This window comes from Chelmon rostratus, chromosome 8, assembly GCF_017976325.1.
Source record: "Chelmon rostratus isolate fCheRos1 chromosome 8, fCheRos1.pri, whole genome shotgun sequence".
Classification (NCBI taxonomy): domain Eukaryota; kingdom Metazoa; phylum Chordata; class Actinopteri; order Chaetodontiformes; family Chaetodontidae; genus Chelmon; species Chelmon rostratus.
In genome coordinates this window covers 25,750,797-25,773,646 of record NC_055665.1, presented here as the reverse complement: position 1 = coordinate 25,773,646, position 22,850 = coordinate 25,750,797, and the positions used below count along the sequence as shown (strand labels likewise).

At 40.8% G+C, this 22,850-nt stretch overlaps 1 protein-coding gene across 1 annotated transcript in view; it reads left to right on the top strand.

The window, feature by feature from the left end:
• znrf2b (zinc and ring finger 2b) overlaps positions 1-22,850 on the top strand; it is a 36,882-nt gene that overhangs the window by 9,887 nt on the left and 4,145 nt on the right. The window contains exons 2-3 of the mRNA XM_041941689.1: positions 10,335-10,430; positions 22,242-22,347. Coding sequence (XP_041797623.1) covers positions 10,335-10,430; positions 22,242-22,347 — 202 coding nt within the window. The remainder of the gene's footprint in view (positions 1-10,334; positions 10,431-22,241; positions 22,348-22,850) is intronic.

Genomic DNA, 22,850 nt, shown 5'->3' with positions numbered 1-22,850 from the left:
GCACTAGCATGTTCCCAGCTGGCTAGTGTTTTAACTCTGCAGCTACAGTACTTTGCCAACTAGCCCTGCAAGTACTCACTATGCCACCAAGCTTGCAACACTTACATTACGTCATGAGGGCGTACAAATGAACTTTGCTTTCCCATTTGATCCATAAATTTGTGCCGTTGATACTGAAATAGTGAGGCTGTTCAGACTAATTGAAGCTATTAGCTGTGTTGCACCGTCACTTACAGTTAACCTAAAGCAGTGGGATAGTTTGAGATGAGTCGATGGCACAAATCCATCTTTTGAATAAACTGTGTGAACTTGTCCTTTTAGCGATCAAGCTAAGCAAGCTCTTTAGCTCAGAGAGCTTTATTTTAGCTCTACAATTATTGTTTTATTGAGCAAAATTGATGATACAGTTAAAAAAGAGATTAACGGTCAGAGAAGTCCTCTGCAAAGCTGCCGTGATGGAAGTTACACATACCACATTTTCATGCATACAGTATCAAAAAGATTGATTCATATAATAAGTTTGGATTTCCCATGAGATATGAAATTAAGCTGTGTATACCATAACTGATAAAGTGTGTTGTAAATAAAACAGCTGGTAATTGTGTTTTTCTGTAATTTGTCCCCCACAGTAGCTGCATTGTTTCATTCCCTCTGATTAAAATCAGCAGGAGGCTGTTTCTGCTTTGTGAGATAGTTCAAAGATGCTGGCTGATATTGTCCATCTGCAGAGCGAGGGCGGATTTGTTGCCAGTCTGTTTTCTGCAAAGAGCTAAAGCCAGATTGGAGCTGTCAAAGAGGCTACTGAGGAGACAGAGCACTGTCTGGCAGATTTTTCCTGTTCCTATCATTATTCATTAGCAAGGAAGCGGCGATGTCTGTACACTCTCTCATGCTGAGAACAGTAATATTGTGTCGTACTGGAGACCTGCCCACAGGTCAGCGTGAGGTTCCAGAGCCATGTTGCTGTTAGTGCTGGTCAGTCCAGGTTAGCTGAAATCTATCTTGATGAGATAAGCCAGTGGCTACCTAACCTGCTCTCCTAATCTCCACTGCTGATTCCCATCATTTGAATACCGCAGCAGACGTGTGCTGAGCTCTCACTACGTGGATGTAGCAGCTGTGACATCACTCACAAGTTTCTAAAGCGATGTTTTGAAGCTTGGGTTTGGATTCAGTTCTCGCTTCCTCCTTTGTGAGTTGGAGCATGCTGTCTCACCTCCTCACCTAAAGTGGGCTTGACTTCTGATGCCCTCAGTTTTGGCGTTGGACAGGCGTGGGAGTAGGTGGTCTGACAATCCAATAAGCACTTTGTCTGAAGCATCCTGACGTCTTAAGGGCTAGGTTTTGTTAGAAGTGGTTCATGCCAGGTGCCGTCCAACCACATAAAATCGTTCTGGCTGTTCTAGGCAGCAACTTTCAAAGGTGGGGTGAAAAACCGACCGTCGTAGAAGGTTTCCAAAGCTGTTCGACCATCCGACGAGCAGCTCTGATGAAGCATGCTGGCAGCTCAAGGCTCAGCAGCTGCAGCTTGCCCCTACCCTCAGCACTGCAAAATTCTCATGTCTTTGTGAAACAGTCAGGCTGGCAGCTTGGTAATGTACTGAATACTTGCAGGTCACATCACACAGCTAACGTGATAGCTTCCCTCTGTTTTGGACTGTGGTTCTTCACGTTTGCAGTTGGTCAGTGGCAGACAGTGTTCTACATGAAAGCTCTTTGCAAGTGTTGTTCACTTCTGCAAGGAAATCCGCTGATCGCGTTCCCAGAAGTTTGCTGTTGGTATGACCAATCACTTGGTCCCTGACGTTATCTAGTGCTAACACCTCAGTGTGTAAACAAATAGGCCCGGCTAAAGAAACCGTCATCTTTCTATTACCTGTGAGTGGATCCGTTTTAAGTCCTGTACCAAAAAGGAACAGCCGCAGTGAGCTAATTAGCTGAAGAGGTACATGTGACAGGTGCTTACTGCAGTGTGCATGAATCGGTCTCTACTAGTTTAACCACATTTCCTAGTGAGGTTTGCAGTGTAACTCTGTTCACCAACCTCAAAAGTCTCCAGTAGCAAAGTATATTTTCCACTAAGTAGCAAGGTAGCATGACCATCAGAAATGATGTCTGTGGCCCCACTTCCTGAACACATTCTGCAGCTCCTTGTATCTGGTTTAAACTAGCAGACAGGTTTGAGCAGAGAGAAGGACATGTGGGTGGGAGCTGGTCATGTGCCCATCCCACACCCCCTGCCCCATGCCAACACTAAGAGACAGAAAATAACTGCACTGCTTTGAGCCACATAATGCACATGCACCTTTCAATTAATGAGATGATATTGTTGTTTATGAAAGCGAGAGAAAGCTCAGACAGAGAGAAAAGTGAAACTGAAAGTCAACTTTATTTGGTTGAGTAATGCAATCCTGTGCCATATTCAGTTAAAGTTGAAACTGAGGTGTATGGGGCTAGACTGCAGAGAGGAGCGTCTGACAACTACATTCATTCATTTAATGTTGTGATAACGAGTTCATAATGAGTGCTTAGTGCAGTAATTGATTTCCGTTTGCCACCTGGGGCAGCAGAATAAGTATACAAAAATTAACATATTAAGCCCTGATCACATTGTTATTACCACCATTATAGCAAACAGTTGCTTACTTACACATCCAGCAGACACAGAGAAACATTAGCATTCACTTCAAGTGGTGTTTCTGGCCTCCTGATGAACATAAGTCCGAAAATCTCATGTAGTCTACTATAAAGCATATGATGAGATATGCGAGAGCATGAAGGTGTGTGACAGTGAGAATGATGGTGTTCATGAGAGTACAGTGCTCGTGATTTATGACCCACACATCCTCATTTGGTTATTATCAGACAGTCAGCTGTTTTCAACTGTTTCATTGTGTTCCAGCCCTCCTGCCTGCCACACACAGTCCGAGTAGAAGCACAGCAGGTAGTGGATTTTCCACACTGACTTGGCTGGGTTCACTGTGAGCGTATTCAGTGCCTGTTGTGGCGACACTCATGCAGCCATGCCCCATCCACATGTACAGCATAAGTCAGCAGGCACTTAAAGCCTTTGGTTTGTTTGCCAGCCAACTGTTTTTTTTTTTTACCCCCCACCCCCACCGCTTTTCTTAAGTGTCCATCTGCCGAGTCTCACATGGCAGATGACGAACAGCACACACCACCTGGTGGAACCTTTACTGTCACTTGTACCGACCACAATTGTAGAAATGGAAACAGTAGAACCCCCCTGCAAACCACAGAATTTTGAGGTGATTGTGGTATCTTTATTTTTCATTTGTAGTTTTGTATACTTTGTGTTTTGGGTCGATACTTAACATTTTTGGGAAAAAATGGCTTATTTGCTTTGTTTCTGAGATTGAGCTTTACGCCTGTCATGTCTGCGGCAGTGCTGCATTCATGCAGAAACAGGAGAAGAACTGCTGTTATCATTCATGATAAACATCCTAAATGAACTTCTTTTCTGTGTTGCATATTGTAGTGGTTTGTTAACAAGTGAAACCAGATACAAACAGAGCGCACAGGTCTTTATAAAACAGCTGAACTGACTGTGTTCTTGTTAATAATAGGTTTGTCAAGGTGTAAAGCTAACTGCCAGCGATGGTGGCTTTACAACCATGTCGCTGATATCTCTGACTAGGAAGCTGACACTAGTGGTTTTTCCCACTGCTCCTTATCACAGTTTGAATGTATTACTGAATAACTACTGTACTGGGGATGGGATGTGGTTAGCCTAGCTTAGCATAAAGACAGGAGGCAGGGGGAAACGGCTATCTTGGCTATGTTGAAAGTTCAAAAATATGCCTAGCGATACCTCTAAAACTGATAACTTCAACGAGTTGCAACCTGCTTGTTTACACACACAAACGAATGTAAAAAAAACCCTACAATTTGGGCTTTTAGGGGTAGTTATGAGCTGAAACTGTTTCTTGACAAACCCCGACAGTATGAAGCTGTGCACAGTCACTCCAGCCTGATGTCGTTTGCCTGCACAGCATGTAACAACTAACTGTTGCTCATACATTTATGTTTGTGTGCAGGTGAGATAAGACTCATTGATAGTCTCATCGAACTCTCAGAAAGAAATCACAAACATAAGCTTATGTACCAGAATGTTGGCCATTGCTTCAACTAAACTCATAACTTTTAGTTAAGTGTGTATCCAAGGATTGATTGCTTCTTCTTCTTATGTCCTAAACCTCAGCTTGGTTCCAAAATTGGCTTAGAATGAAGTCATCAGATTTTCACAATAACAAGAGCACCTTCATAATATGATGTAATACAGTATTTTTTCTGGTGCTTTTTCAGTTGGCAGTGTTGGATTGCGGTGGAAGGTGTTGTTTTCTAAATGACCTTACTTGGACCTGAGTGGGATATTTTGGTCTTTCCATGGCTGCCCCCTGGTGCTCCCTGTTTGTGTGTGATACTAATGTTTACTGAGGGAGAGATGGAGAGCCCTGCCGACTGACGGAGGTAGAAGGCAGTAGGACATTAGCCTGACAGAAGGAAGGGCTCTCCTCATTTACCCTACTTAAACCCATTTCCCAGCAACTGAAAGCACATTTATTCAGCCCCCCTCCCTCCTATTCTATTTTCACTCTCCTTCCTTTTTTTACCCTCTCCATGTCCCTTGGAGTGCAGGTGCCAGTAATATGAATTATACAGGCCAACTGTTTCTCAGCTCAGCTATCAATGGGATGACCCTCAGTGGTCTCCTACTCCCCCCCGTATGTGTCTACCTCTCACTGGCCTAAGCATGAGGATCCATAGCATTTTAAATCATCTATACAGACCACAGGCGCTAGTATAGGAAAAGCTTTCATAATCTTTTATTTTAACTGGTGGTGCAAAGAATAAAACATCATGAATTTAAACAGCCTACAAATATTCATATAGTTGAATTTTTGTCCTGCTTTGTGCTACAGAGAACCGAGTTTCCTCTGTAGTGCTCATTTCACAAACTGTCAACAACACATGGCAGAGAAGAGCCGTGCAGAACGGGAAAGAGGGGAGGTAATTTAGTCAGTCCTGATTGATGTGTGCCCTCTGAAAGACCTACCTACTCCTTATCTTGGCAATTTCCAACTTGAGAATTTGCCTGCCTCTGTAAAAACTAAAGTGAGAATTAAAGTGTTTCTAAGAGCCTGTGTTCGTGCATACGCTTATAGGTGTTTGCGTGTGTTACACGGAGCTGCAGGGGTCGGTTGCAGCCAGGCTTGTCAATGATCAGTGAACTGATCAATAAAGTGATGATTCATAAATCCCATTTAATAGCACAGTGTCCAGGATGTGCTGATTCAGGGGCTGGAGGAGAGCTGAGTTAAGGACAGTGGATAATGAACACTGTACCCTGGGATGCTCTCTAAACAGCAGATAAGATAGGGATCGGCGATGTGGTGCTTATTCAGTCAAAACTCTGAAGAATCCTGATTATCCACGTGTGAAGTCTTTAAACTGTGGCCAAGTGGCTGTTGGCTGGCTCGCAGTTCTCTCAGCAGAACTGTAACTGCTTGTGTCACACTGGTCCTTTTTCAGCACAGAATATAATGGATGAGGAGAAAAGAATTGATTTCAGGAGCACTCCAGGGACTGTCAATTTATGGTGGAGTTTCCTGAAGTAAAAGGAATTGCAGCAGATATGTTTGCTTTAACCTGTTCTTGGCTGTCATTTCATACACATAATGGAAAATAACACTTCTATGAATGAAGGCACGACAAACCCCCGTCAGGACAGCGTTAGTCCGAACCAGAAAAATAACATCAAATAAAGAAGGTAGCTGAGAAATAAGCTGCCTCCTCATATTGTCCAATGGGACTGAACCTGCATCACAATGATATATCTCTACAACAGCCCATCCATACAGTACATCTGAGCTCCTCCTCCCTCCAGCTAGGGATTCCCAGGCACCCCCAGACCACTTTTTATTTAGCTAGCTCGACGGTTATTGCAGAGATTGGTGTTGCGTTTGGACCCGCTCAGGATGAAATGTAAAAGCTCTGATCCCGTGACCGTTCATCAGGTGCCGTCATCAAGTCATCATTTGTGTTTGCTCAATACTTTCCCATCAGCCTCAGCTCTGCTGTGTGTTTAATGCTAATTTGTGAATGTTAGCATGCTGACACACTCATCTCAGATGCAAACATACTTCCTGCTGAATGTCAGCTTCCTTGCATGTGAGCGTGTTAGCATGCTGATGTGTGCAGCTCAACTCACAGCTGTGCTAAATTACAGCCTCATAGAGCGGTGAACAGTGTGGTCTTATTTCTGCCTCATTAGCTTTTAAGACAGCAAGCATGATGCAGATAATTTACCTCTTACAGTACAATTTCTGCACCATCAGCCGCTGAAATAGTACCAGCAGTATGAGAGACCCAGCTGCCTCGTGGCGAAAGCTCATCTCATTCATCATTATCCAGGATCTTATTCTTTCGGTTGTTCAGTCGGCGTTCTTTCAGTCTTCGGGGAGATGGAATTGGCTGTTCGCTCTTCTAACAGCCACACTTGTGGACTGTAAGGAGAGAGACAGAATAAGTGTCCTTAACTAGGGTATGATCTTCTCGTCAGTGTCATATTTTGTAACTTCCCCGGTAGAAGACAGAATCCTCAGCAGGCTGCACTGTCACGTACAAACATGTTGAAACAGGAAATCACTTCTCCTTTTCAAAATGTGCCCAGCTTTGACTTTTTGCCAGCAGTGTTGGGTGTCAGTGGCCATGCTTTACAGAATATAACACTCACCAAACTTAGCACAAAAACTCACTTTGTGGTCTCTTCAGTTATTCGTCTGTGGCATACAACATTTCCAACTCCACTGACGAGATGCTGATGACAGTCTACAAACCACACTGACTGACCCAGGGCCAGTGCACTTAGAAGCTGAAACTGACATTTATTGAGCAGTTGCATCTCCGCACGTTACTTAAAATGGATGTTTGATGAAGTTTGCAGCTTTTGTCACAAAGTCAACTCTAGGACCATTTATGTATTCTATGTTGGATTGCTCATTCAGGTTATGTGGAAACCATACACATCTTCCCAAATGTTTTTACTTGCTTTCGGTAATGAAGGGATAACCTCGTTATTAGTGCAGTCAGTCACTATGGAGCACCACAAATGATTGCACTATAAAATGTTTTGCAATGAGGCTTGGCATGAGGTGCAAAACTTTGTTCAGATTTTTGCAACTTGTTAGACTGACCCAATGCCATTCATTAACATACTCACTGTTTTTTTTTTTGTTTTTGGCCTGACTTTCCCTCTTAATGCTCTTTGTCCCCTGTGGCAAGTAAGGCCACTGTGAGCTCCCTCCCATTGATCCCTATCCTTGGCAAGAGGTTGGGCCTCAACTATACTTAAGATCATCTTGTCAAGCTTGTTTTGTGCCAGGTCATTCCTGGTCTTCCAGGTTTTCTAATGCTTGAGGGAGCCAGAGGGATAACAGTTCCACCTCTCATCACCTCACCACAGTCACTCCACTGACATGAGAGCTTGTTTTGCCTCAGATGTCTCATAAATCTGGTTCGGACCCCGGCGTGGTTTTTTGGCCCAAGTAGATTCTCATTTGCATCCTGGCCTCCAGGAGGCTTTTACCAGGGGTGGGCATACGGTCACTTGAGAGTTTTCACGAGTGATGAGAATCTATTGAAGGCCCAGTGTTTGTTTCTGTAGCAGTGGGATGGGCATGGTTAGCACAGTGCCAAACCCCCAAAGGCCCATTGCATGGCTCCTGCACCTGTCTTCTCAATCTTGCTTGCACACCAGCAAACCTCGAGATTTATCAGCCTCTCCAAATTTAAAAAACTGCTTCTTCACCCGTGCCAACTGCAAGCATCCTTTGACCCAATCACGTCCCCGTCTATGTCCTTCAAAAGCAGATTTGACAGACAATGAGACGTCGCGTGCAGCTCCTCTTGCTTTCATGGACTTCATGACTTGTGCAAATGTGTGTTAAACTCTTAACCTGGATGGCTGTGTTGCTGTCTTTCTAACCCTAACCAAGCTCCCACCAGCCTAGCTGTCAGGGTCTATAGAGACAATGATCATGCAGTGTATAACAAAACTGTCCAGTGTGACATGAGATGTGCTGCGTGTCATTGCAGTTCAGTGGAAATCCAGTGACTCCAAAATCTGTTTTCTGAACTAAAGGCATTCAACCTCGTTTTCAGCCGATTCAAAATGATTTGAAACACTAACACAGTGTCATAGCTGCTCTTCCTCTATTGTTCTTCCTCTTCTAACTGAAACTAAAAACACTAAGAAAAGATGCACTTTTCTCCTCAAGCGAGTGAAAGATCTTTTTCTCCATCCGCATCTTTTATCCTCAGGCTATGCTGATGATTTTTAACTTCCCCAATCTTCAAACATCTGCCTGCATGAAGAGAGAGAAAACTTTGTAATGATTTTCCTATTGCCTCATCATTCAAACATTTCCACCTTTCTTCAGTATTTTGGGAATTTACAGCTTTCTGCATTTGTTCCTCAAGGCAGCAGATGTTTCAGATCATGATACTTAATTCACTATTTGTTTTCAGTAAATCTGTAGTTATGAATCCCGCCACAGCAGCAGAGTTTGCTTCAGGGCAATAAAAATAAGAGGAAGCTGAAACATACAAGTTGTTCCAAGGTTCTAAATACCACTTTTGTCATATTCCAGCCCATGTGAGAAATTTGGAGAAATATACTTTTAAGAGGCCAGAGTTGTAATGCTACCAAGAGCAAGCATGACCGACTGACACACACAGCAATTTAATTTCCTGGAGAGCATCCCATACAGTTTACTGGATGAGTCATCACGGCAGCACAGGCCATGCTGAGCTTCGCTTTTAGCGTTGTTCAGAATGATTTTTGGAGTTGTGCAGAGCTGAAATTCCTCCTTATCCGTCTCTAAAATAAATGCACCTAGACTATACATTCCTAATTGTCAGCAGATGGCCAGGAGATCTTGAGAGTTGGCATCCTGTAGGTGCATGTGTGTGTTGTGTCTGTGTGTGTGTGTGTGTTGTGATTCACTTAAATAGGTCAGACAAGCAGTGGACAGCCTGCTTCTGGCTGCACTAATCTATTTATCCCGTCAGTATTGCGGCATGTGGACAGATTTTACTATTGTAGAACGTACACACATTTACACTCCTGTGTCTGCTGTGTGTCACCTGTCAGTGCTGCAGAACTGTATGCTGACAGCTGCTGGATGATGGACGTGGGTTGCTATGAAGGTCGTGTGTGACAAAGGGCACAGTGATGTCAGGGGAAACTGCAGGATTCATGTCTGAGATTCTGACGATAAAATTGTGATAGAAGTAAATCACACCCAGTGCTGTAACTGGGAACATTTTCAGAGGATAATGTGTCAGTCATCATTTAGATAATTGTCAGTGAACTGTCATATGAATAAATCTACATACAGTATATACACATATATCAGTGATTGATATAAAGTAATATGGAATGAACTTATAGCCAGAAAGCTCCATCTGTGTAACTGTGTGTGATCGCTGTTGTCATTCCTGTTCATAGCTCCACCCTGTTGTTGTTGTTTTTTGCATGAAACACATTTTGTCGCTTATTATTTCTGATATATTTTGCTATAATACTTCAGGTGGCTTTAAATTATTGTTACCTATTACAAATAGGTCAACAAATCAGAAAATAAGTGCCAAGCTTGTGAAAACTTATAGAAAGTTGGAATTCTTAAGGCACCACTATAATTTTTTTATATGTTTATATTAACCATGGATCAATTTGTTAATGTAATGTGGGAGAAGTCACTTCCAAACAAACCCATAGAGGATGTCACCTAACTGTTCTCAGCTCTATATGCTTTAGTTTCTCACAGATTACTCTTTTGGTTTTCCTCCGCGCACACATCACTTTCATTAATTATTTTAGATACAATTTAAATCTCTGCTGGACCCTGCCACTAACAATGAAAACTACTACATTGAGAGAAATTCACATAATGGTAATAGAATTAATATTATTTCTGAAAAATGGCAACCATAAATAGCATCAAAAATAGGCTATAATATAATAGAGCATTTTAAGCATTTTTTTCCGATTATAACAGTTTGATACAACACAATAGTAAAAAAGATTTTTTATTTGTTTGTTTTTTGTACATTGTGAAAAGAAAAGAACTGGCTCGTTGGAATCAGTAGCTACTGCAGTTAATACTGCCATGTTTTCTAAATGCAGTACTGCACAAACTGACAAGTGATCACTGGAAATGCGGTGCAACAACACCACAACAAATGAGGCTGCAGGGAGAAGGGGAAAATGAATTCATCAATGTGTGTGTGTTTTCCTCCCTTTCTTCTAGGCTTCAAGTGCCCTGTGTGCTCCAAGTTTGTGTCTTCAGATGAGATGGATCTTCACCTGGTCTTGTGCTTAACCAAACCCAGAGTGACATATAACGGTAGGACAGACCATTGCTTTTCCTTTACATATATAATATAAAGAAGGCAAGGATATGCAGGCCTGGTCAGCACATGAGAAAGCCATGTAGCTGCAGAACAATCAGTCAGCAAATAAAACAACTCAGTAGAATTATACACAATATATGACTGTATTGTGTGGGCGTGCAAAACAAAACCAGTGCTGTTACACTGATCAAATAAAAACAGTACACGAAAATGTCACAATAAAGAATTTATGCAGGATTATGTGCTAATGATGAGACCCTCCAGCCATATAATTATCCTAGAGATCATCATCACCGTTGCATTCAAAAAATGACTAACTTTCTCATGAAACTAGACAATCACAGCTTTCTGGTTATGTAACTTGATCCTCTGTTTGCAGTCTGCTTCCCTGTGAAATCTTGTGTAATCTTTCTGAAATATTTCCAAAACTGTAGACTAACAGTGTGGTTGCCTGGGGGCAGCTTCTTCTTTCATTTATCAATGATCTGTTATACTGCCATGTATTTAATGACACCACAACTGTGGTTAATGTGACAGGGGGGAAATTCCATCACTCTGCTAAGTGTTCTTTTATTTGTTTGTTGTTGATGTTGTTGTGCTCTCTACTAAACCCCTCTGCCTTTTCATCTTGAGACCCAGCCTAAAATATGTGCTGGTGTGACAGATTTGTAAAGGTCATTTAAAAAATCCCCACATTGAAATTACAGCCAGTATGATACAATCAGGTCGTATGGCACATTATTAAGTCACATGTCACATCACAATCAGATGTCCCAGACCTGCAGAATGGATTCCCCAGCCAGACATGTGAGATGATAATAATATAAGGCCCCTTGGTTTGCCTCTGCTTTTTCTAACATGTGTCTGAACCCAACACTCATGTTAACATTGAGAGTTCAGTCGATATTTGTTTTTCAGTATAAAAGCATTACCTAAACATTTTTGATGGTTAGCCAAGTATCCCAAAATCCAGTCACTTAGGTCATTTAGGAAGCTAAATTAGCTCAATCTCGGATCCGATCGGCTATCGTATGATGACAGTTCAGCCTCTTCGAAAAACTTCCAATGTTTTGGGGTTGGGAGCCAGAGGATATCTGGGTGACAGATAACATATATTCAGGCTAAGACTCCCTCTTCCATCCATCAGTCATTGTTTACAGTTAGATTAGCGACTTGAAACACGTCAACAACATTTCAGCTAATCTCTATAAACAGATATTTGCATATCAATGCAGATAAATAGTAAATAATGAACATTGCATAGGTGCAGTTTGGCTGTGGGTGTGCAACAACTATATTGATGTAAATTCTCAAATAGTGGCCAGGGCCTTTATTTACCTCAGCTACAGAATCATTTATTGGAAGTAAGCTTATACAGTATCAGGGACAGGGTTTTTTTTCCCCTTATGTCCTTTGTTTACTAAGTATATTTGCTAATATTATCAAATGAAACCTCCTCTTCTTATCTGCTATGTTTGCTCCATTACATTTTTGTTATGGCATTTTGCCGTTAATACCATCTCAGTACTTCCTGTATGCTTTGTAGACACAATCCAGTCATTCCTTGTCAAGGCTTGTATTGTGAAATATGTGGAGGGAAGTGTTGTGAAAATTTCAGCCATTTGCACGGTTCCTGAACTGTACTTCAAATTTAGCATTTGTATTTGTTAGTTACTACAAAATACAGTTTGGCTGAAATATTTAAGTTAGACTAGAGAGTTCAAGAGTTTCTTGTAGATTGCTGCAGCTTCACATTAAAAGCATTTAATTTAAGTTGACTTTCATTATGAAGTAGTCACAGGAAATGCAACGCGTTTGTCAGTGACTCAAGACAACTGCCATTTTGCGTCAGCGGATCAGTTTGAAATATTGCAGAGAGTAGTGGAACAAGAAGTGAGCTGTTAGACAAAGAGCTGCAGGTGACAGGCTGCAAACCAACTTCTCAGCAAGGTAGCTAATTTTTAGTTTCACTGTGCCCTGCTGTTCGCCGACTCATGGCGTGTGCTGCGTAAAATCAGGTCACGGTTGCTAACAGAATTGTGGAAAAACACCAATTATTGCCTGACTTCCTTATTAAAATGCCAATTCTTTGTTTTGTTGCCCCCAGACTTCTGTGGTCTGACCCGCATTTGCTGTCAGCAGGTACTAACTGCTAACTGCAGGTGTTACCAAATCAGCCATTTTCGAAAGCCACTTAAACACACACACACACACACACACACACACACACACACACACACACACAGTCACTGAAATCAAACAATAACACTTAAAATGAGTAATCAAGATCAACAAAGTGCTGAAAATAGCACGATTATGTTGTTGAATTTATTAAATAATGAAATGTATGTTATGGCTAGTTGGCATGCACATGATATGACAGGCAGCAGGAGTTTATCCACCCTCGCGATGTGAGACCTGGTAATTCATTTAAGTTTTGGTTTACCTTGATAGACAGAAAGGGGACATGGATTAAACATGGAGATGGACGGGCACATGAGACCAGAGGGGGGAGCAGATGAGAAGAAAGAAGAGATTAGGCAAAGAGAGGACAATGTACAGGCGAGGGCAGCAGGAGACGGGGGGGGGCTTCCAAAAAACTTCCAAACACGGAAAGTCTGGACGGGACCCAAATTTTCTGCATTCAGCATTTCAAATAGTTCCGGCGTTGTGCTGACGGCTGTCTCCTCAGTTGGAAAAACAACTGAGCCAACCAGGGCTTTGTAGGTGGGATTACAAACAGGGAAACCAGCAGCCAGAGCCAGAAAAATGGCACCAAAATGGCACCAAACGTGGGCCAATACAGTTGTTCTGGTTGTTGTAAGTTGACTTACAGAAACAAGATAATGAGATAATTTCTTAGATATGAAAAACATTATGTTAACTGCTCCCAGCGACCAGTTCCACCGCTTCCCTGTGAAGAATAAACCCTCTGGAACAAACAGAAAACTGCCAGCGTGAATCTGATTTCAGACTGAATAATCCACACCAGCTAAGATTTGCCATCCATGTGCTGAAGAATTCTTAGAAGTTATTGATCAACATATACACTGACACAGATACATCTATGATTAACTAATCTGGTGATAATATTGTCCTCGCAGATATATTGGTTGAGCTGTATCTGTAATCTCAGTAAACACACCAGAGTCTTATTCACCCTGCAGCTTGGGTTTTAAAGGGGAACTCCATTGATTTTACACATGCGTGTTTACAGGGGGGTACTACTGCGAAAGTGAACAAAGCTGCTCATGTTGCAGCTTCATGCCTGTGTACACGTGTTGGTGAAGGCAAGCACGTCACAAGGCTAATCACTGGCTGTGGTTTGAATCTGATGAGACCTGTGGGGATTAAGATCATTCACTAGGAATCACCTCGTCCCACGTTTCCTTCTCAGCGTGGATGACCTGCCCCTCTGCATAGAAACGTCATGTCTGTGTTTGAATGCAATATGACCCAGTGCTCTGTGCTCTGAACAGAAATACACAACTGGTACATGCACACTTTCCTCTACATTTCCTTTTCAGCTGAATGTTTTGGGCGGGCAGTTGAGTTCCTCTTTGACGAAGATGACTTCCTGTTCATCAGGCACAGATCCCTCTCTCTTCCTGTCTATTGGTCATATGATGATCATAGTGTGATTGGTTCCCTACAGTATGGAGAGCACTAGTCAGTCTTCTTCAAAATACAAGTTACTTCTTTTCTCCATAGAACTTTTTTTTTATCACTTTATGTCCTGGAAAAGTCTTTTTGCCCCACTAGTGGCGAGGGTGACCGTTATCCCAACAGCTTGAGATATATGGGTCAGTCATTCTTGGTCCCCAGAGACAGAATTTTAATCTATTGGCCAGGTCATATCAGCTGTTGTAACATTAATTCTGTGGCGTATTTGATGACCCGTCACAATGAAAGTTGGCCGCTGTCTGTAACCTGACAAAGATTATTTGGAGGTAAAAGAAGCATCACTATGTAACACCACTGTACACCCGCAAACATCTCTGTGTTTGTGTTGTTCCCACAACTCCAGTGACACATCTCTCTCTGATCGCAGTCACATTCTCCCAGTTAAACTTTCATTCACATCATCTCAATAATAATAATAATAATAATACATCAACTTAATAATGACAACTTCCAGTATTTGGTTGTAGCTTGTGAAAAACACAGTGTGCCAAATTTAGGCTGCACCTGTTTTTTCAGTGTGTCAGCCAGCAAGTTAACAGTTCAAGTTAACTGGTTAACCTGTGTGAATGTTTGTCTTTCTGTGACACTTCATTTGCAGGGGTGTGCATGAGAATTCATATTTTTTATTATTTAATCTGATTTTTTCAATAGAAATATTTCTGGAATTTCTTATTTATAACTTGACATTTTGTCACCTTTAACATTCAAGACCCAAATCATTTCCTTACTCATGTTACCTTATAGCTGGTTCCTATTTTAAGAAGGGGGGGGGTTAAAGGTGTCACTTCTCTAGGCAAACATCATTTTCATGAGAGGCTTTTATTTGTCTGTGCGTATATGCAGGCTGAGCAGGTTGGAGGGTGACTTTCCTTCCTGTGCAGATGGTTTCATATCACGGGGAAGTCAACACAAAGGTCTGCTTTTTCTATCTGAGTTGTGATCAAAGGACTGTCCACTTTGAGTCAGAAATGTTCAATAAACGAAGGCCCTGTTCGGCCCTCAGATGTGATTCTTTAATACGACTTTAATAGTGTTTGAGTTTGACACACCTGGCAGGACAAGTGCTGAAACACGAATAACATGAAAATATGGGAAAAAATAGGAAGATCACAACAAATTTATTGGACTTGATTACATCACTTGCTGAAATGCTTATGAAAGTAACGGTATTTACCCCGTTAATCTGAGTCAGCTCAGACTCGAGCTCACATCCTTAAAAAAGTCAAAACTAGAAACCCACTCACCCTCAGCCTCTCTACATGAGTCGTGTGTGTGTTCATAGCCGAAATAATTCTTATCCTATGGAGAGTTTATTGAATCAGATACTGTATTGAATATTTAATTGAGTGTCACATTCAAGGTAGGAAGGGAAAACTGGTTCAACGAGAGACTCTTAATTAGTGTATTGTATTAGGAGACAGTTGGTGTGAGATTTGAATGCTCTAGACACAGCTGAGGTTTCCTCCGCCAAGACGGGGCAAACTGCTGATTGTCATGATTTTGTAGCACGTTTGCTTTGTTAACTGAATTCCATTTGTTGGTTGTACGCAGCCCATGTCCCAGACTGCAGCAGTATATCATGCCTGGCACAGAATTATAGAAAGAATTAAAATAAATCCAAATATTTTAAAATATTAAACATATTAAAAATCTGGTATTTTTTAAATTATCTATATAGAAAGATGCACGTACATATTTTTTAGATGGAAATATCGGCATTGATACTTAACACTAATAAATATTAATCCCAGACGTAAGCAAGACATTTATGCACAGAATTAAATACAGAATTTAAAACATAACAGTAATGTCTACATTAAACATATCAGACATTTTTTACATGAATATAATGTACAGTTTATAGTTACACAAGTTTGACTCTAAACAGATATGAAATAACTAAATGTAAAGTTTGACAATTACAGTTTATTAGATGTGCGTGTCTTTCTCTGCACAATCACCAATTTAAAATTTGTTTGTGTATGGTGCAAACACACACCATCGGCACGCTGTCAGACAGTAATATGTTCCGTTATCTCTAAATGCTGAACCCTAAGCTGATCTGGCAGGCGGTGCGCATCTGCTTCCAAACATGCTCCATAACATTATTACCCGACAATTGCTTGTCCACGTCTAAACAGTACAACACTGGATACAATTGCACCTTGTTTTGCTGCTTGCTTTTATCTGCTACCTTCATGTGCTCACTCCAAATCTTGCGAGAATGTGTTACTGAAACAGAGACAGGTCAAAGTTAACTTCCTCTTGACTTATCTGTCTGAAAAATTAAATTTTACTGTCTGAATGTTCAGAAGATGGCTTGTGAAAAATGGGTCATGATTTACTTTGTTGACTACGAGGCAAAAGAATCGCTCTAATCTGTACTCATGGTCACTTCTACCATTGGAGGGAATAGACCCAGGACCTGCCACAAGCCTCTTAAAGAGGCGGGTCAGTGGCAACGTCCACATTACAAAGATGCAAAATAAGACTTTAAAGTGCGCTGTCTGATCTGTGAACTGTCTCTGCTGGTACCTCCTCTGGCCATGTTCACTGGGAGCTTGCAGAGTGGTATCTGATTCCACATGTTTCCATGTTGCCTGTAAAAAGAGATGGCTAGGAAGAGACTTCTGGACCTCCACACCCCTTTTTCACAGGAACTACATGAACATGTGGAATCAAATAGCATTCTTCTAGCTCCCAGTGAACACAGCTGGAGAGGGACATGAATTTACATCTGAACACAGCCACCGAGACTGATGGAGGCGAGTTTGACAATAGTACCAAATGGAGATGTTGCTAATTACTAATTTCTTTGGCGAGTCAACTACTCTAAAAGTAATAAAACAGTCAAAATTGAGCACAATTTAAGAGACGCAGAGGGGAAAAAAGCATGTAAATATGTCAGACTTCAACTAATTTTTCCAGTAAAAAACGATAATTATGGGATAACAGAAACCTTGTTGTGCATTATGAACATTGCACATTATCCTGTGATTTAAATGTGTACAATAAAATGATATGTTTAACCGAGTAGTATTTCTGGTGCTGAATAGCACTGTTAGACTTGTCTGCAGCCCTTGACACTGTGGATCGAACCATCTTGCTGGATAGACTAAAGCTCTGGGTCATCGTAGATGGAACTGCTGTCAGACAGTTTTCCTCATATCTTACAAACTTCAGGATGATAAACAGTGATTTTGTCTCATCACAATCTCATATGTCATGTGGGGTTCCTCAGGATTCAATCCTTGGTCCCATCTTGTTCAGTTCTCCATTGGTCATATTATTTGGCACTTTCAGAGTCTTGCCTACCGTTGTTATCAGATGACACCCACCCACCAGCCACCTTGTGTATCATGTAAATCTGACAATCTTAAAATCTAGATACACAACACTGTTGCCTTATTGCTATTAAAGATTGCATGTCACTGAATTTTTACTGCTGAATACGGACAAATGTTGGTCATTGGCCCAGACGAAGTTGTACTGTTAGTCCATACAGTGTCTTCGACATCTAGCAGGGAGTAGAAGTGAGTCTGTAATTGCTGGACTTCAGTTGTTTCAGAGCATATTACTTCAATTATGGTCCACTTCCATTGGCTTCCTGTACGCTTTAGCATTCAGTTCAAGACCCACCTGATAACATTCAAAGCTCTCCATGACATGGCACTCTCTTATATTCTGAACGTATAGCCCAATACTCTGCACCAAGATTACTCAGAGCTTCTGATAAATTATTGTCACTGCTGTATGAAAAGTTCTGTATAAATAGTTTACTTACTTATCACTTCCCTGTCGTCAAACTGTCCTTATTACATTTGATTACATCTTAATGACAGGTCCAAATTGTACCACTGTGGTTGAGGTCAAGCAAACTATTCATGGCACAATTACAATGGTATCATAGAGGCTAATGTCAAACCCGACCACATATGGCAGTTTTCTATCATTTTAACACATGAAGCTAAATAATTTGCTTAAGTTTGATAATTAGGCCTTCTTTGGCATGTTTATAGCAGGTCATGTTGTCTTGGTCATTGTCAGGTTGTCATAACAAAGACACCTCAATGTCAGCTTTGAATTAAAAATGACACAATTGACCAGTTGACACTTGACAACAGCCACAAACATTCACAGAGAAAGCTGAATAATTATTATATAGCTTAACTCGGCTGCATTTGTCCTCCTCCATGTTCATGGGAACATGTGTCATGTCATGGTTACGACAGCGTCATGTCGGTCTTATGCACACACCTTCAGATAAAGCGTCACCGTGTTTTCTCACATCGTGAAGTGAGATCACACCTGCTCTGTGGTGTTTGTGGCCATTCCGGGAAGAGGATCAGCCGCTCAGGCCTTTCTGCTATCTGCCTGCATGCTTAACACACACATACACACTCACACACACACAGACACTTATGACCCTGAAGATCTGTAATCAGCACGCCTTTGTTTCTCGCAGTTGTTTGCTTTTAGCTTTCCAAGGACAGCCCCTCAATAAAACACACACACACACACACACACACACACACACACACCACTCACTCACCAGCATGTGCAGTATATCAGTAGTCTAATCAAGTCCAAACAACACCACATGGAGTCATGCTTTCTCTTCATAAATGTAATCTTATACATTAGTCAAGTACAAACTGTATCATTGTAACTTGTCAGAACAGATACAGTAAATAAACATTCAGCATTAAGACTTCATACAAAGGGCTGACATAGTTTGATGATGATTGACACAGCTAATCAGAATGATACTGCTGGAAACCAGCACAGCAGAAACAGGAAATGATATAGGTGAAAATTCCCCAGACCTCATGTCAGTATGACTTGTGGTTTGGCCTTGAAATGTTTATTTTCCCACGTGCACACACACACACACACACAAACCTCTGGTCTCTAAATATATCCACCAGTGGTTCATGACACAGACGCACACAAACAGCAGCTGTCATGTGTGCACAACATCACAGCTCCCCCTGTCTGTGTGTGTGTTTCCGTAGAACTGTATCACAGAGCCTGAGATTTCTCCTGACCTCCATTTCAGATTTATGACCTGCTGTGAAACAGACTGATGACACTGTTCGAGGCATGTTGTTCTTTCTAGTAAACGGGCTAGACAGACAAACAACAGCTCAGAGATCAGTCTGCTGCAGTAAAAGCGGCTCTTTAAAGCAGCTCCTCCTTCACGATCCCTGGTCCTTTCCCTGGTTTAGCAGCTCTTTATCGTCATATTTGGGAGCATATGCACCAATCACACAGCTAAAATGCTTTGATCGACAGGTTTCAATGTGCAGAAGCAAGTGTGGACAAACATACATGATATACAGAAATATTTTATATGTTTTCTGTCAGAGAGTCAGACAGAAAGATTCGTTTTACTATCAAGGAAGTGATTAGCCTAGCTTAGTACAAAGACCAGTTTTAATGCTAAGCTCAGCTAACCACATCCTGACTACCGGGCACTGGAACATCATCATTCCCCACACATGCAGGACTTTTGCAATGATTGTGAACTGCAAGAAGTCTTTTTGGGCTAGTGTTCCTCACGTGATCCTGCAGAACTGACTGCATGTGAACCCACGAACAGACAAACCACACCTTCTGTCCCACTGCATCTTCCAGTGTGTGTACTGATGGGGTGTGGACAACAATAATACTCAGCAACTAAATCAAACATTTTTAACAAAGCAAATATCTGCACCATACATTAGTGTCATCATCCTCTCTCCCTGTCTGCCTCTGACTGTTTGAATGAAGTACTGACCGGCACTGTCAGTACATTAAAGATGTTTTCCCCTCGACTGAGCTGGATGCCATGTGCCGCAGCCCATAATAACTGGCTTTTCCAGGCATATGTGGGTTAATCCAGTGTTACATAAGGCCAGTTCTAATGACACTGTGCGTTTTGCTGCAGGTGATTGGTTTAATGGTGCACACACTGACTTCCACTTTAGACCCGGACCGATTCTGTGCATAGCAGGAAGAGATGAATGCTGCTGAGTGTGTATACATACACACACAGACTGTATACAGCAGCTAGCAGAAGTAGAGTTGTCCTGATTCATGCCAGACTGTTTAGTGGCCAATTCTAACAGTAATACCCAAAGATCTTAAAGTGAGTTAACAAATTAATGCTGCCTTCAGGGACCTTTTGGAAATAACACAATTACACAACTTGAGCATGCATTCACAATATAAATAAGAAGGTACCGCTGGAGAAATATGGTATTTTCTATTATCTTCAATTACAACAATACACCTGCACCATGTCCTCCATTGTGTAAACTTTATGTATACTATTTTTACAATTCCTAAGAAAGTAGTATTATTATATATAGTAATATTATTTTATTTTCTATGCTATATATATATACATATACACATAATATTTATGCATAGGACATAAAAAATATGTCACAACAATCCTGAAATAATTGTCCCAATAATCATTGTGGGCTGTGGCCAAACAAATGTTATGATGTAATGATAGAGGAAAAACTGTAGTGAACTGCAGGCAGTTGAGTGATTTATCTTTTGTGAGCTGGCCAGGCATAGGATGGTGCCAACGTTACAACGCTACATCCAGCCAGGTGAAGCAAGTTAGCTATTTAGCTACATAGCTAACATTACCTGGCTAACCGTAGCTTTATTTACTGGTTGCTGAAATGTTTACTAACATTTTCAACACACAGTATCACAACTTAACAGACTTTTACATTAAGTCTGTTACATTGGTGGTCAGATAGGAATGAAAATTATTTATTTAGAATAAATCAGGAAATCAATATAGGGCTGTAAGTTAGCCAGCTAGTGTGTATAGTACACATACTGCACATATAACACTATATACTTGAATGTATATACGTATATTGTATTTATTACTCATTTTACATACACTGATACATGTATAAATATTATTGTCGTCATTAAATATGCACAATTCTCTATCATCCAAGGTATTATAATATCGGTATATATTGTATGTGGCTTTTTAATAACAGAACCTTTATTTCTTCTTTTATTTCTATTTATTTTATAATAAGAATTGTTTTAGTGTCGGTCTCTTGGGCTTGTGTAACATGTACATTTTTGGATCAGTAAAATCTTTTATGTAATTTGCCAAAATGTATGTATCATCATATGAGTCAATCTCTTACAAAATCTGACTTTCATTTAAATATCAAACAAAAAAAACAGTGTGTCTTGAACAATGAAGAGTTTTTGTTCTCTGTGGTGGACGTGAGCATGTGGGCCTCTTATGAGGGGCTCAGGTCATATTTTGAAGGACTGCTGCCTCCTGACGTACAGATTTATACACACTGCATACTGTATCTGGACAACTGGCCATGTAGCCATGAATTGTCACCAGAGGAACTCTGTGAGCTTTTCCCTAGCACCACCCCCAGGACAGAATGTGAACCTGACCCTCAAACACAACACAATCTGTTTAAATAAACTGCTGTGGTTTAAATAACCTCTCGGACCTCCTCATCCTCTGCCCTCAAGGCAAAGAATATACTTTAAATAGAGGGGGAAAAAATGAATTTTACCTAAATTGTTTAAGTAATAAGAATCTGATATTGGCTTTTTTTTTTTTTACTTTTAATGAATCAATCAAAATAAAACACAAAAACACGATTCCTAAAATTTTGGTTAATAAGTGAAAGGTTGTAATTGAAAAAAGTCTTGCACAAAATTTTATATAAACAATAAACTACTAAAGATGACAGTAAAGTAAATACAGTATAACAGTGGCTTTAAGCAGTAAACCTTTTAAGCAGACTTACACAGTAAATGTTACATAGGCTAAGCAGTAGCTTATATAACATGTTCTGCTGCAGTTTACACTGACGGTTCTCTGCATGCTTCTTAATTTCATATTGTGGGGAATGAAGCCTATTGGGGGCAGCAATTAGGGATTTTAGTCTTTTTAATAAAAAGACAGTGTCTGTTCTGTACAGTATATCTGCAACATGACATGCTGAGCTAATGTTCATTTTGGTAAACAGAGTAGTTATAATGGCATACGTCCCTTTTTCAAAGTGTTTCGTTATGAAGGGGCCTATAATCCTGATGCATGCCCGTGGTGTGATACTGTCTTACAGAGGACGTCCTGACCAAGGATGCAGGAGAATGTGCAATCTGCCTGGAGGAGCTGGTACAGGGAGACACCATTGCTCGCCTGCCCTGCCTCTGCATCTACCATAAAGGGTATGAAGCTCTGTTCAGGAAAATGCTGCATCACTTTATTTCTCTCCTTCCGTATGAGAAATATGTACATTGCCCTATTTCTTAGTGTTAAAATATAAAATATTTCTATTTACATCAGAATGAATCTGGTTAAATTAGTTGAAGCACAGGTATGGTGTGGATATGGTACCTGAATGACTGTCCAATGTGATGTGTTCAAGGACAAAATCAACAGCCCTCATCCTGTATGAACCATGTTCAGAGTTTATCTGACGTCGATATGAGGCTTCAACTTTTTGAGTTAGACAAATGAAGTGGGTATCTTCCAAAGTTGATCGTTTTAGTGCTACATACTCTTTTTGTTGTACCGTCCTTCCAGTGCAGCTCAGCACAGAAACACAAAGAGGGAATTTTGTTCATTAATATCTGGCAAAGTATAAAAGCTAAAATAAGTGTTGACACTTTCAAGTTTACAATAGTTTGACTAAGAGCAGCTCTAACAAATTTGCTTTCAAATCTAAATG